General features: G+C 39.3%; 1 protein-coding gene across 21 annotated transcripts in view; it reads left to right on the top strand.

The window, feature by feature from the left end:
• Positions 1-16155, top strand: part of EPB41L3 (erythrocyte membrane protein band 4.1 like 3) — a 238929-nt gene that overhangs the window by 205562 nt on the left and 17212 nt on the right. For 15 of the 21 annotated variants that reach the window (XM_073006458.1, XM_073006453.1, XM_007974579.3 and 12 more), the window contains exons 10-13: positions 1382-1479; positions 2189-2364; positions 5838-6058; positions 15106-15159. In XM_073006458.1, the coding sequence (XP_072862559.1) occupies positions 1382-1479; positions 2189-2364; positions 5838-6058; positions 15106-15159 (549 nt within the window). Of the gene's footprint in view, positions 1-1381; positions 1480-2188; positions 2365-5837; positions 6059-9402; positions 9964-15105; positions 15160-16155 lie in introns of all 21 variants that reach the window. The other 6 variants (XM_037982485.2, XM_037982489.2, XM_037982490.2 and 3 more) reach the window with 2 other exon arrangements.

The raw sequence follows: 16155 nt of genomic DNA, 5'->3' as shown, positions 1-16155 counted from the left end.
TTCACTCCTCTTCTCTCTGTTTTTACGATGTTATTTACAGCCTGAGAAGAGTGAGAAGAAATTATTGGGAACACACAGGCTCTGAAGAAGTTGAAAGAAATTGATATAAAACACAGAGAAATAGATATTAATAAACTATTAATACCTATTCAGGTAGTCTAGGAGCCTGCATCCTCCTTGCCTAGAGGTTGGCAGAGACTCTTCCCAGCTTCTTGCGGCAGAGTGCAAGCTGACTCTTCCATATAACCCCTGGCATTGGCATAATATGTGCATATTAGTTGCAGGATGAATAAATGGATGATGGTTTAGTCACAGCTACACTGTATCTGTCTTGACTGGGTCCCTTGGACAGCAGTGATTTTTACAAACACCACTGCGCGTGAACATCCAGAATGAATAAGAAGTTGGGAAAGGCAATTGCGGTTGAAGCAATTGCGATATATTTCCCACTTCCCCTAATCATCCTCAGCAAACAAGAAATAGAGGTCAAACATGATTGTATCTCACATGCCATGCATATGACCCCTCACCTCGGTTCTTTGCCACATAAATTATTTTTGCTATTGATTATAGCAGTAGCACTGGTTGTTTGCTCTTTGGGGAAGCCTTTACTGTTTAAGATGATTGCCCTCTGGTGGTCTGATGTGTACTTTCTTCACAATGTGAAGACCTGTGCATCTGCAGTAATAAAGTATATTATGCAGGAAATGAGATGAGTATTTCACCTCAAAAAATCAGATGGCTGATAAAGCATCATCTGAAATGTACATGCTAAAAGATATGAAAATGTGTTCCCCCAATCTCTGATCTTACGTATGATATAGAGAGACGTTAGTATTTAACACGATAATCCATAGTGGAACACACAAATAAAATCAGCAGTCTCTGGCACCAAGTTATCAACTACCTAAGAAATATACATATTTCCTGACCAGATATTAGGAGAAAAATGTCATTTCTAAGAATGCTGTAGACTGTATCTGTGAACATTTGGTTCATTTCTGTCCCTTGCAGTTGAAGTCATTGTGTCATTGAGAAACCATGAAAATAAAATTTAAAAGTGGTATCAGGACAAATTGATTTCTGGAATAAATTTTAAAAAACCCTTTTGTGTTCAGTAGTATCATAAGATACACACTTATTCAGAAGACATTTTACTGTATGCATAATGTGGCTATTTATACCTGCAGCATTTTAAAGACACATTTTCGAAATTAACCAATGAATGTGTATAGCATGAATTATGCATGTAGCAATTGATCTAGTAAGTAAATTTTTTAAATTCTGGTGGCATTATGATTTTATAAATTATTTACAGGGCTTCTGTTATTTATAATTTTAAACTTTACTCTTCAATGTATCTTTTTATTTATTTATTTAGTTTGAACAATTTGAAAGCACCATTGGGTTTAAGCTGCCAAACCATCGAGCTGCCAAGCGTTTGTGGAAAGTATGTGTTGAGCATCATACATTTTTCAGGTAGGAAGAGATTATTTTGTTTTTTCCCTAAGGAATAATTATCATCACTGATACTGAAAAAGATTGTCAATAAGAAAAATATGAAATTTTATTATTTCTATTCCTTCAAGTTCATTGTCACCATATTTCTTGATAAGAAATCCTAAAAGAACTAGGAAAAGAGTAAATTTGAAGGAGTTTCCATAATTTGTCATGTACTTACGTGTCCCAACCCCCTCTTCTTTAGTATATTTAGTGTCTTTACATTATTTTTAAGGTGTCCACTTCAAATATCCAATCTATTCCTTACTATTTCAATTCCTTACTATTTCAGTGATTTCTTAATCCCTGAATCCCTGTAGCTACCTATGCATGGTATCAGACCCATCAAATTAGGCACCCAACAACAAATTATCACTCTTCTTCTTAACTAATATCAATCTATTTAGTTGCTGTTTGGGCTTATAGAACCATAGACTGTCCACTTTGCGTGGAATGTTAAAAGTTCATCTAGTTCAGTACAACCCTCATTTGCATATCTCCTCTCTACAACATCCCTAGTTGATATATACTATGTGCATTTTTTTATGAAATCAGATTTATTTAACTGCAATTTGTGTGTTAAACGTTTAGCACGCAACACACGCGACCTCTCAGAGTAAAAAGTTTAAAAAGCACTCTCAATATTGTACTTAATAGTCTTTCTGCTGTTTTTCTTTATTCTCTTTAGACTGTTGTTACCAGAAGCACCTCCCAAGAAATTCTTAACCTTGGGTTCCAAGTTTCGTTACAGTGGCAGGACACAAGCGCAAACGAGAAGAGCCAGTGCGTTGATAGATCGCCCAGCACCTTACTTTGAACGCTCTTCCAGCAAACGTTACACCATGTCTCGCAGCTTGGATGGAGGTAGGCATCACTTACTGGCCCTTAGTAACCTAGTACCTACCCCAAAAAGAGAATGAAACTGTCATGAGCTTTCAGTAAGCATAGATATTCCTGGATATTGTACGTTGAAAAGCATTTGTTGCTCATTGACTGAATGGCACATTTTTAAGTCTCCCCCAGTGAAATGAAAGTCCCTTTGTCAGTCTAACATCTGCAGGTTTATGTAAAATTACATGAAAGAATGGCATCAGGGAATGAAGAAAATAGCTTTCATAAACTGACACCCCGAATTTGGAGAAAGATGCTCTCATTCTAAATATAGTAATCACATACTCTGTGATTTGATTCTCTTGCCAACAAGTCTTAAAGGATTGGTAGGTTTAAGACTATTTGTTTTATCAATCTGTAAGTTACATTTATTTCTGTTTCTAAAAAATCTTCATGAATGAAGTGTGGCCTTTATCAGTTAGTTGATAATAGCTAGTAGAAAGGATGACATGCAAATAACGGAGCAAAGGGCTATAAGTTAAATTCTCCTAGTTGTGCTAATTACTACCCCAGATGGACTGGGAGAACAGCGCTGTGTAGGGGTTCTGTACTGCCAAGTCAAATTAGTCAAATGGAGAGATGATCACTCAAACAACCTTTTTAGGGGATAACACAACAGTGAATTTTTAGTAGGGTTTTGTTTTATCGAAGTTTCATGATTGCTCTCTGGAGTAACATGGAGGTACGCTTTCTGCTGCAAGGCATGCCTGCTTAACAATGCTCTGGAACTGAATCATGTCTGGGTCTCTGTCTTCTAATTTGGAGCACCTGGAGGTTTATTTTTAATAGAAGATCTTATCCTGTGCAAATAAAAAGAATTAGGAGTTTCTGGTATGCAGGTCGTGGTTTAAATAATAAGGAAAAACATAAATAAAAATAAACAAAAGTTACAAGTGCCTGAGACCATCTCCTTCCCTACCTTTTTTGCCACTGTTCCCCTGAGAGTTTCAGCTCTGCCTTCCCCATTTCACCAGCCGAGTGATTGATGGGGAGAGGTGCTCCCCGAATCTCCCAACTAAAAACAACTGTCTTTTTCTAATGGAATACTTTGTGAACAGTTTACAGAAGAAATCAAAATGGCATTATTAGTGCTGTATTATGTATGTTACTAATGAGGTGGGAACTGTACTCATGTGGCATCGGTAAATCCAGATTGAAGTCCAGGCTCTGCTGCCCTGTGTCTCTGCGGTGGTTGACAAAAGATTTCAGTTCTCCAGGTCTGTTGCAGTCATCTGTATAATAGGAATAAGGCCGCCTTTGATGGGGCCGTTGTGAAAAGCAAGATATATGTGAAAGCGCTCTTGTTACGTGGGCAATTATCTCAATCATCATATTGATAATTACTCTTTTTCACATTTTTAAAAAAATTTCAGTAGCTTTTGGTATACAAGCAATCAGTTTTTGGCTACATGGATGAATTGTATAGTAGTGAAGTCTGAGCTTTTAGTGTACCTGTCACCTGAGTAGTGCACATTGTACCCAATATGTAGTTTTTTATCCCTCACCCTCCGCCCACCACTGTCTGCCTTCTGAGTCTCCAGTGTCCGTTGCATTACTCTACATGCCTTTGCATATCCGTAGCTCAGCTGCCACTTACACATGAGAACATATGATATTTGGTTTTTCATTCTTCAGTTACTTCATGTGGAATAATGACCTTCAGCTCCATCCAAGTCACTGCAAAATACATGATTTCATTCATGTTTATGACTGAGTAGTATTCCATGGTGTATATCTATACCACATTTTATATCGATAATTATTTCTACAGGTTTTTGTGAGCTAGCCTAGGAAGTTCATTACCATTGTGTGTTTTCTAAGAGTTTCCGGAATACCAAACTTAGAGCCAGCCCTTTTGAATAAAATAGTTATCAGGACTGTTTCTAGCTGAATTAAGATATTGAAATATCCATGTTAACATTGAGGCTTTTCTTTGTGGTTTATCCTATTGACTCTTCTTTCTCCTTTAGGTTGTCTCTATTACCTATGTTATTAGTTATTATTATGTATTATTATGTATGTTATTAGTATTTGAGGAACTTTGTAGAATCGCACTTTTTTTTCCTGAATATCCACTTTGTTCAGTGGTGTGCACCCCAGGGAACACATTTGTTGTGAATGTTGTTTTCCTTATGACCTTTAGTGTGATAATGACTGCTGAGAAGACAGAAGACAGTTGTGAAATCAGTGTACTAACGTCATGCTGTCTCTTTCTCCCTGCCCAAAAGTGATGTTAGTATGTGCTGTCTCTCACTCTTCGCAGTCCTGCCAGCTCTAGTGTTTGCTGCTGCTGTTGAGCTGGGTGGCACAGCTGCATGTTGCAACAGAAACCGCTTTTTTGCAAGGTTGCATCTTACAGAGGGTGGCCTAACTGGTCTATTAGGAAGCTTTGTCTCATATGAGCTTTTTCAATAGTATAGAGAGATATAAAATGTCTTAGTGAAGATATTTTAGTGACATAGTTTAGCTCTCAAAAGGATTTCAGAGAGGATTTCATTTCAGAATCCTTTTATTTACATTTTAAAATTCCTAACATAATAATGTAGATTATATTTTGTCTGTGATTAGTTACTGTGTATTTGAAAAGCCACATTTATAAGTTTTAATAAATTTTATATCTGAAACCTAAAATAATGAGTACCAAATTTTAAGATTTAACTCAATTAAGCATCTTTTCACTAAGACGTTTTAGCTGGGATGAAAGGCTATGTCTTATTCTCTTGCGTTTGCATGTTTTGTATTTGCATGAATTTCATTTAGCAACATTCATTTTGTTTTCCCAAAATAATAGAGATGAGTAAATGTATATGCATATTATGGTAGCCCATTTAAAATGCAGTAGAAATGAAAACATTTCTGTGCTGTAGACGAATAGAATTGCCATCTGTATTTTATAATCTCCACCAAGATGGTTAATTTTTGTTATTACCCGTGGAGCTTTTATATTGTAAGAGTGACAGACTTTTCAACATTAATAATAATAATAAGAAAACCAGTTCAGTGCTTCTTGGTGAATGGCACTTCCAAAGAGCCAAGTGTGTTAGAGCAATTGTGTACTGTAAAGACTGCCGTTAGGTGTGGAATTGGCCACTACGAGACTGGTGCCAGTGCCAACCAGTGACTCCGGGTGATAACAGGCCCAGCAGCAGCCTCGCCTCGTGGCCCTCCACTCATGTCCACACTTACACACATCCTCACCAGAGAGCCTGAGGAGAGAGGAAATTCCAAGACATGAGCATTTCAAGAATGTTAAAGCGCTGGTATAGGAAATACAGGAAGCTTGTGCTTACAGGAAGGTCCCTGAAGCACTGATTTGTTTTCTCAAGACAAACCTGGTATTTTGTGATGGTATTCTTTATTTTCAGTAAAGATAAAATTGGTGTTGTTCATCTGTCTTCTGACCTAACTCTTTTGGATTTTATTTCTTCAATTGCATTTGCTTTTAGCATCAGTGAATGAAAACCATGAAATATACATGAAGGATTCTGTGTCTGCTGCAGAGGTTGGTACTGGCCAGTACGCCACAACAAAAGGCATCTCTCAGACCAACTTGATCACCACTGTGACTCCGGAGAAGAAGGCCGAGGAGGAGCGGGACGAGGAAGAGGACAAACGGAGGAAGGGGGAAGAAGTCACGCCTGTCTCGGCCATCCGGCACGAGGGAAAGGTATAGCTCCCAGACTGCCTGCTAGAGCTTGCTGCAGCTTTTAAGAATGACTAAATGATGCTGAGGCTGTAAACCAGGAATGTGCTGAGATTTAGGGTAAATCATATGTCAGCACTGGTCACATTCATATGACAATTTTTAGATTATGATTCCTGTTTCAACATTTTTCCTCTGAAAGATTCATTCATAGCTCTTGGAAAATTTGTATTTTAATAACTTGTGTGCTATGTAAGACTTTCAATAGCTGTCCTGTATGTGTATCTTAAAAATACTTTTGGTGGCGTATTACACTTTTCTGTTTGGGCTCGTATTTCAGAACTGTCACTAAAGTTGTTTTCTTTGTTTCTGGCCCCATTCTCCTACCTAAGTACAGCATATTTTTCTAGATATGCAATTATCATATTACCATTCTTCTGGCTGTAAGTACATGACCACAACCTATATGTTTTCACTTACAATCTAATCAGCAAAGTAGTGACTGGCCGTGTTTTGAAAAGGGATGTTAAGGCAGAAGGTTGCAACAGAAGATAAAAAGTGAGTTTGGCAGCAGTTTCTTCTTTCAGTGTTTAATTCATTAAACTTTCTGACATCGTTTCACCCCAAATTAGGTATCTTTTTTAACATAATTTTTAAACACTATGTTTTTTTTCTGGTGATCAGCACTACAAAGCAACTTTTCAGAAAAATACTTTAAAAGTCAAAAAACACTTCAGGAGGTTTATACCTAATAATAATGGAAAAACAGAATGGCTCCTGGCCTGTACCGAGCATAGAGTAAGAGGAAACAGCAGAATGAAGATGCTCGTAATAACTCATGGTTATCCTAAAATTTGAGTAAATTTGATTCATGAGTGCTCTTTTGTACATGGGCTCTTCAAATAGAGATGGAGAATCACTACCCCGGATTCTATGGAAAGTGTTCCTTTTGGCAAGAATTTACCAGCGACATCTTAACATAGACAAATCATTTTTGTAGTTATATTAAAATATTACAAATGACCCAATCCATCATCTTTTATTTTTTAGGATAAGATCATTTATTTGGCAAACACAAAATTAGGCACAGAGTAGGAAATAATGGCAGGGCTATTTTGATAACTTTTGCTGTTAAAATGTGCTTTGTTCTAAATTTTGTTTTTACACTCTTCCTGTCTGTTCAGTCAAGGAAGACTTTAAAGGGGACAGAAAAGAAGATAATCCACCCAAAAAAACCAATACATGGTTCTTCTTCTTATTCTAACATTTTGTAAAATCGCCATGCCAACATAAGATTCCCGTGGATGTATGAGTATGAAGAAGTGACACATCAGTGTAAATGATTTTTAGTTTTGCTCCCATGATAAGGCCAGACATTTTTGCTTTATTTGATTTTAGAAGAACACAAGTTTGTTTATGTAAATCATAGCACTAAGCTGTCCTCACTCGGTGCCATTTGTGATGTGGGAAAATAAAAAGACAAAGGACACTGCCAGCCTGATAGCCTGAGTCTCTGCGAAGCCAGCACTGTGGGCAGAACGTCTTCAGGAAGCCTGTAGCTGAAATCTGGTGCTCGTGTAGGTGTGGCTGGCTTGGTTTCCCCAGTGCAAAGCTGTCTTTTAGAAATGACTTCAATAATCAGCATGGAAGGTAAAATCAACCTTAATTTTATCTTACTCCATCTTCAAAAAGTAACGGAGAGGGTACTTATTTTTCAACCAAAATGAAAGTGTATTACTGAAAATAGTTCTTGAAAGGCTGGTCCACTAGGTTGCCTGGGAAGGAGGCACGTTTCCCAGGCTGGGATCCCCCAGATCATGGGGCCGCCTCACCTCCACGCTGGAGGACAGTTGTCTTCATGCAGAAGTTAGAGTGTAGCACCTACATTATTTTAGTTGAATGAGATTTGTGCAGGTTCCTGTTTAAAGTGCCGTCTTCAATGTCAAATGCGAGTGTGTGGGAAAAGACATACTTGTCTCATAGTAGAAAGAGACCCTTCCAATGCCGAAGGGCTATGATTTTATTTGTGCATTTTCTTTCCCTCATGCCTCAGATGTAACTTTATTTGTGCATTTTCTTTCTGTCGCTTTATTTACCACTTCTCCCCAAGTCAGGATTGGATAACCACACAAGGCAGGCTGGGTAATTTCCATGCTGTCAGGCCACTGGACAAAACACACACATACACACATGCAGTGACACAGACATCAGCAGGAGTCTCATTACCTTCAGGCTTGGACTTCCCGGCCCGCAGCAGCTCCTATACCTGCCCAGGGGCTTGGGGCAGGTACAGGAAGGTATGGGGCTTGTGTGCTTTCATTCCTCCCCTTCTTGTCCAGCAACCCCTCCACCACCTGCAGAGGAAACTGGAGCTGGTGGCGGAGACTTCCAGGACCCAGAGAGAGAGGGGAAGTAGATTCACGTACCCCATTAAAGTTTGCGCTCACCAGGGGAGCACTTGTGGAAAACCCTGCTGTTATCATTATATTAAGGCCTCAAACCAAAGATCTAAACGTGCCCTTTATCTGCTAAGAAAAATCAGAAGGCTGGGAAATTATATCTTTCTATTATTATGCATCATAAATAATAGAAAGTAAATACTGGCAAAGCGTGTTACAAGAAAACACATTGTTGTTTCTAGTTAGCTTGTTGAAATCACTTGAGTTGAAGTTCCACTAATGTCCTAAGTAAAGGAGCCAAAATAGAGTTTTCAAGGGAACTTCAGTTCTTTTTGAGGAGTGAGATATTCAGAAGTGCTAAGTGTCGAATCCCTGATTGTAACTACTTATCAGATAGGAGTGGGGCCAGAAACAACTTCATTTAGAACGTAAACTCTCTGTTTCGGATGTAATTGAATAACCAAGGAAAGGACTAATGTTAGAGATTTTTTTTTTTAATCAAAATCTGGATTGGATTTCATCTTTATTTTTAATCTAGCTGAACTGTAGTAACAGCCGTGCTACCTGAAAATCAGGAGAAGGTTATTGAAAGTCTTGATTTTAAGTTATCAGATTTACTTATGTTTGTTCCCCAAAACCTGAAACTTCCTAGAGTGTTGGTCTAAAATGAAATGTTTTGATCTTGTGAAATGTGTAGACTTTGGGATTGCCCACAAATACCTTCTGTTCTGAGTTTTTAAAGAATTCCACCCATATATGATGGTCTAATGGGAGAAATGTAGCCATTCGTGGCAACATTGGCATGCAGCTTGAATACTTTTAACATTCATGAGCAACCCTAGTGCTAAAATTTTTGTTTTACAATTTTATATTGATACCCATAAGAAAATTAACTAATTGCAGTTTTCTTTTTGTCCTTTTGCACCTCTGTTTGCTGCTTTCTGTCTCTCTCTGTCTCTTTCACATCAGTCACCTGGGCTTGGCACTGACTCATATCCCTTGTCACCCCCATCCGCCCATTGTGCCCCCACATCTCCCACAGAGCTCCGTAGGAGGTGTAAGGAGAATGACTGTAAACTGCCAGGTTACGAGCCGTCCAGAGCTGAGCACATGCCCGGAGAGCCCGCCTTGGACTCTGATGGCCCAGGGAGGCCTTACCTAGGGGATCAAGATGTGGCTTTCAGCTACAGACAGCAAACTGGCAAGGGGACCACCCTGTTCTCCTTCTCCTTGCAGCTCCCCGAGTCATTCCCCTCCCTCCTAGATGATGATGGGTACCTCTCTTTCCCCAACCTTTCTGAAACCAACCTCCTGCCCCAGAGCTTGCAGCATTACCTCCCGATCCGCTCACCGTCCCTCGTGCCCTGTTTCCTCTTCATCTTTTTCTTTCTGCTGTCTGCCTCCTTCTCAGTGCCATACGCTCTCACTCTCTCCTTCCCTCTGGCTCTGTGCCTCTGCTACCTGGAGCCCAAGGCGGCCTCCTTGAGCGCCTCCCTAGACAATGACCCGAGTGACAGTTCAGAGGAAGAGGTGTGTACCTCGGCATAGAACACGCTTCCCCTTCGTGTTCCGTGCTTGAGTCCGAAACAGTGTTAGCCGGCTGCTGCCATAGTGGTCCTACTTTCAGAGCCTCATTTATTGTCTGTGCCAATATGTTGAGGTTTCTGTGTGTTGGGGAGTCCAACCTGGGCCCCAGGGTTAGGCACAACACCATGTGGACGTAGCAGTCTGAGCCCAACCCGGAATCGTTCTGCTACCCACTGAGTTCTACGTGGGATGAAAGACTCAGCCAGAAGTCAATTTTATGTAACCCATTAGCCATGTAAAAGATCAGGGCTAAGCTGAAAGTTCTGATCAGTTATTGTTTAATAAGGTAAATCACATATAAGACCAATGATGAGTTGTTTCAACCTAAATGATAGTCAAGGAGAGGTGGAAGAACGCATCCCCAGAGGGGATATATCATTGTCACCTGGGTAGCTTTCTAAAATTGCAAAGGTATCTCCTCCCTGAAGATCCTGAAATGTCCCCACCACTCTCTGCTCATCACTGCTGGACAGTCACTGTTACTCACAGAGAGGTTGTCAGTCAGATCCCGCATTGTGTTGTGTCAGAGCAATTGAAAGCACCCACATGACATCAGCCATTGGTAAGGGCAGAAACAGGCCCAGAAGCAACGGCATGCAGTGCAGCAGTGTTCAAACACAATCAGAAAAGGACTAAAGTGAAGTTTTCAAACAATGCAAAGACAGGCTGAAATTTCACCAGTGCTAGCCATGCCAATGCAGATAATATGACAGCGATTCTTTCAACTGTAGTATGAGCCTCAAAATCCCCCCGTTTTCACAGTGCGGTAAGGCTGGGCCTCTGTGGCTGCCAGCCGGACATGGACATAGTGGGGGAAAGACCCTGAACCATCAGCCTCCGTCCTTAAAGGCATGCTGCTGCACGGCAGGCTCCTGGCCCCCACTGGAGCAATTGGGCAAGCTGACATGGTAGCCGGTAGTTTTTCCTGTTAATTGCTCTCCTTTCCCACCACCCCACAGCCCTGTGAACAGCCCAGCAGTTTCTCTTTCTCCAGGCTTCAAACAGAGTGCGGGGAAGAATAATAGAAGCTGCCACCAGAAGCCCCGGTTGCTCTCATGCACGCCCCTGCCCACACCTCTCCCCAGGCTCCCTGCAGCCCTCCTGTTCCCACAGAACAAGAGCTGTTGTGACAGGAGAAAAGGAAAATACTCTTAGCATTTTTTTCAAAAGTCACAAAGTCAAGGCAATGCTAAAAAAGGAAAGAAAGTCTGATTCTGTGCTCAGCTAGAAAGTCATAATTTGAGCCGCACCTGTGAGTATGTAGTATTATATGTTGAGGGTGTGCGAGTATCTCTAGTTAGTGGAACTCTGACCATTTCTTTGCAGCAGAAGGAAAAAAAAATGTGAACGGTCTCACAGGTGTTTTAAGTAAAAGATTTTACATAAGAGACATTTTCAAGGTTCTTGAGTTATACGATTTGCTCCAACTGATACATAAATAACTTTTTACACATGAAAAATATTTTGAGAACTACTTGAAATCCTAGGCTTTAATATCACTATTTCTCATATTGGTAATATTATCAAATAGTGTTGGACTAGAACATATTATAGTTAAGAACACAATATTGTCTACAAAGACAATTTTATTATTTATTAGCTGATTTCTAACATGGAGATATATTTTTCCTTTAACAGTGGAGTTAGTCATCAAAAGCTAACGTAAGGCAAAAAAGATTGCTGTTTTATGCTTTTCTAAATTCAAAATAAATGTTTGAACTTTTGTATAGCAAACCACACAGATCTTGTGCCTAATCCAGGGTATACATCTTGTTGTAATCAGTGCATGAGAATTAATGTTAAACTTGGGCATGTCTGCATTACATTGGCAAAACAAATCACAGCAGTTACTTGTTACAAGCTAGTGAACATGTGATTGGAGCTTTCCGGTCATAACCGTCCTTGTTATCGCAAACCTCCGAAACCATGAATTAGCACTGACTACTGGAGTCTTCATCCCCCTTCTCCGCAGCCCTAGTCAGCCCATATGAGAGCTCTCCTGCCATCAGACTCTGTAACTAGCCATCTGTTCAGTGTTGTCTCTTGAAGTGTTAAGAGCTGTGCATTCTAGTGCAGGCTGAGCTAGAGAACTCATATTGAGGTCATCCTGGATTGTTTTATTTAAATTGCCATTTGCTCACATGGCCTGATTTCATCTCTAGGCCTCAAGCCCTGTGGCAGCTACACTGGGTGACTTCTTAACATACAATTCAGCCTTGTCACTTTAGTTTTGCCAAGTCACTAGCAATTAATTCTTTTTAAATATTATATCATCACTGCTTACATTTTTTACATGTTATAGTGGCTTATTTCCAGCCTTTCTCAAGAGTGAAATCCAGTATAAAAAGGCTTCATCATTTCACATTATAAAGCTGTTGACCAGTCATGATTTTTCTTTTGTACTTTCAGAATGGTCAAATAAGAAGGGGCAGGATATCAAAATATCCTGTCAAGAAACATGAGATGAACTTACCTCCCCAAACTATAAAATGCTATTACATGTGTATTTCTGAGTAATTTTTTGATAATACAAAGAAAAATAGAGATGAGTTCAAATCAAGAAGAAGAAAAATTGATTAACTGATTTATAACATTTTAAATTACATAAACATAGTATTATGTGATAGTTTACGATATGCTATGCATTTGCAGTTTTATGTAGGCATCGTACATTATAGAAATACCAGTTGATATAAAAACTGCTTTATTCAGCCTTATTCATTTATTTACTATAGATCAGGCACTATACTACAGACTGACTAGATGCTAAGTAGGAATTCAAGAAATTTTATATATGGACTATGCTATTTGTATGTGGCTAAGAAAAATAGGAGTAACTATATAATATAATTATTATAGGCATTTTTTTAGCTCTGAGTGTGTCAGGCATTATATAAAGCGTTTAATATCCATTATCCAATACAGTTAGGGCTGTTATTTTCCCCATTTTATGGGAAGGAAACTGGGACTAAAATATAAAAAGTACCCAATGTGCCACAGATTTGAACAGACAGGATTTGAGCTCATGTTCATCTGACATTAAACCTTTCCCTCTTAACGACCACTGCCCCCTGATGCTAAAATGCTTGCAAGTTACTGAAGTCAATTTTAAAACCATAAGGGAAATAAGCTAGACTGGAGGAGAAACACTTTCAAGAGTTTTATAAGTGTTTGACACAACTAATTAGAACACTAAATGCAAGTCATTCCAGCTGGGCGTGCAGTGGCTTACCCCTGTAATCCCAACACTTTGGGAGGCTGAGGCAGGCGGATCACTTGCGGTCAGGAATTTGAGACCAGCTTGGCCAACATGGTAAAACCCTTCCTCTACTAAAAGTACAAAAATTAGCCAGGCATGGTGGCGTGCACCTATAGTCCCAGCTACTAGGGAGGCTGAGGCACGAGAATCGCTTGAACCCAGGAGGCAGAGGTTGCAGTGAGCCAAGATTGCACTACTGCACTCCAGCTTGGGTGACAGAGTGAGACCCTGTCTAAAAAAATAAAACACTAAGTGCAAGTCATTCTTATTTTATTCTTGAAAGCCTAAGATCTTTGAGTTATTCTGTACACCTAAACAAATAACTGGTCTCTCTTACTAATTCAAACTGGCCTTTCCCAGGGCTGTCACTCGGTACAGCCATACTAATCCCATAGCAACGATCACCTGTATAAGAAACTTAACAGCCACCTGCTGCCCCCAGTTGTTAACCAAGCTGGTCAGGTCACGAAAATGTGTCAACATGCTTTCCTTACCAACCTCCAGAAAATTATTTTCCACTTAGACTTGGTAGCAAAGGTGCCAGAATGGTGTCCCGAGGTACATGTGCTGAGTATGTGTTCAGCCTCCCTTTCTTTTAGGAGTATGCAACATGAAACACGCAGCTAGTGCCAAGAAATCAGCCTAGCCGGAGTTTAGTTTTGTCAGTGGAAACAGCACTGTCCCAGTTGTCCCTTCTTGACATTTCTTGTTCTTTGTAGTGGGAGGTTATTTTCGGAACCAGATTCAGCATCATAGACACCCTTCCCATTTTGATTTTTGTTTTCAAAATATTAATCACAAATATTTGATGAAGGGAACTTTATTAATGATTAGTTGATATCTGTGGAGGGAAAGTCAGTTAATATTAGGACATTTAGATGTCCATGGCTCTCCTCTACTCAAGAGAAAACAGCTCGTAAGTCATAAACCCCTGTGAAACAGATTAAAAACTAGTCCTGAAATTACTGTTCTCATTCTGCTCAAAACCTAGGCTCTGTCAAATGCTGTGCTTTGTTTTATTTGTTTCCAAGTAGATGTTTCTCTCTTTCTCTCTCTCTGTCTATTGTTTCAACAATTCTTCTTCTTATTTGCTTCATTTGAATGGTATTTTTGGAGCAAGTTGTTTAAATACTTACTTCAGTATACTTCTTTATATTGGAGGGTGGGGCAAAATAACATGCAGTCTTAAAAAATATCGAGTTAGCAACGCTACTTGAAAATTGAGTTATTTTTTTCCCATAAAAAATATTTACCTGTGAGTCACTGGCATTGTGCCTTTTATAATTGACAGGTAATGCGGACAGCCTGATGGCCTTAGATGGATGTAAATTATCATAATAGTATAAATGAGGGGCTGAAAGTCCAGTGACTGTTACAGTAGCTTTTTCTGTAAATTGACATTTTCATTTACCTTTCAGATATGAAATAGTACTAGAATAAAATATATATAAACATCCATTTTATTTGCATTAAACATTTTGAGGAGATCTTGCTTGAGGTTTTTAGTTAAAAGTTGGAGGAGGGGTGTGGGGATGACAAATTGGTTTCCCTGAGACATAGAACCGGACAGGTCAGTGAGGCTCCCCAGCTCCTGCAGCTGAGTGCGCCTCAGGTCTTCCTATGAGTTGGCTCTGCTGATGACACCTAGCTCTGGCCCTTCTCTTGCTTTGCTTGAACTTGTGTTCTTGTGGGAAGGTAGTATGACACAGAGAAATCACAGAGAAAGAAAATGATCTGTCCGACCTGTGCCAGACCATGTTTGACCAGATGGTTTACTTTCTGTCCCTGCCTTCCTCCTGGAACCTGATCCCTTCTGTGGTCAACAGACCGACAGTGAGCGCACGGACACTGCAGCCGACGGGGAGACCACCGCCACTGAGGTTGGTATCGTGGCTGGGAGTGGCTGGTAGTGGCGTACCGAAATCGCCTTGCGGGGTGGCTCTGCGTTTAAGAACTCCACATATGAGCTGTTGTAATGGGAATCAGTTCTAACTTTAACAGTAGGAGTTAAATATGTATTTTGTCATCTAGACCAGTGGTTCTTAAACTCTGGCCTACATCACAATTACCTGGAGGATTCCAGCCTCATGTTTCTCATTCAGAAGGGCTGGGGGTGGACTTGAGAATTTATATTTCTAACAAGTTCCCAGGCGATATTGACTCTGCATATCTTAGGATGTATTTTGAGAACTACTTGCCTAGACTGATAATACATTTTTTTTTAAGAAAAAATTCTATCTCAAATGAGAGGCTATAGATGTATGATAGAATGAATGGGAAGAAGGTCACAATTAACTAGTATTTTGGCTTGATGCAGATATATTTTTAATTCCCCAATGGTGAAATAATTCTTGTTAAAATAAGACTTACTCATTTTTGTAGCCTTTGACCATAGCCTCGGTCACTCATAAGAAATGAATTTTCAAATTATTGTTAGTACTTTATTTTTGAAAAACTTAATCACATTAAACAGTGATAGAAGATATACTGTTATTTCTTCTTTTTTCTTTAGGGTACATTAAATGTGTGTGTGTGTGTGTGTGTGTGTGTGTGTGTGTGGCTTATATTGTTTTTCAAATCTTCTCTACCGTTAAGTAGTTAAAATATCTTTAAAAATAATGTCTGGGTACTAATGGAAGTGAAGACGTTTATCGATGTTAATTCGGCTACTTTTTACTAGCAGAATTTAGTTTTTACTTTGTAATAATGTTTATTTTAGGTTGCTTTTATGTTATTTTTTGCATCATCCTACTATAATAATATTTTCTAGTTGAGTATTTAGAAAAAAACTAAAAATGTTGTAAGTGGTATCTGTATATCACTTAATTGAAAATATCTTCAGAAAAAATCTTTCATGATGGCATTTTGTTAGGTTT

This window comes from Chlorocebus sabaeus, chromosome 18 (genome assembly GCF_047675955.1).
Source record: "Chlorocebus sabaeus isolate Y175 chromosome 18, mChlSab1.0.hap1, whole genome shotgun sequence".
NCBI lineage: Eukaryota > Metazoa > Chordata > Mammalia > Primates > Cercopithecidae > Chlorocebus > Chlorocebus sabaeus.
The sequence above is the reverse complement of the archived record's forward strand: the minus strand, read 5'-3'. Positions and strand labels throughout refer to the sequence as shown.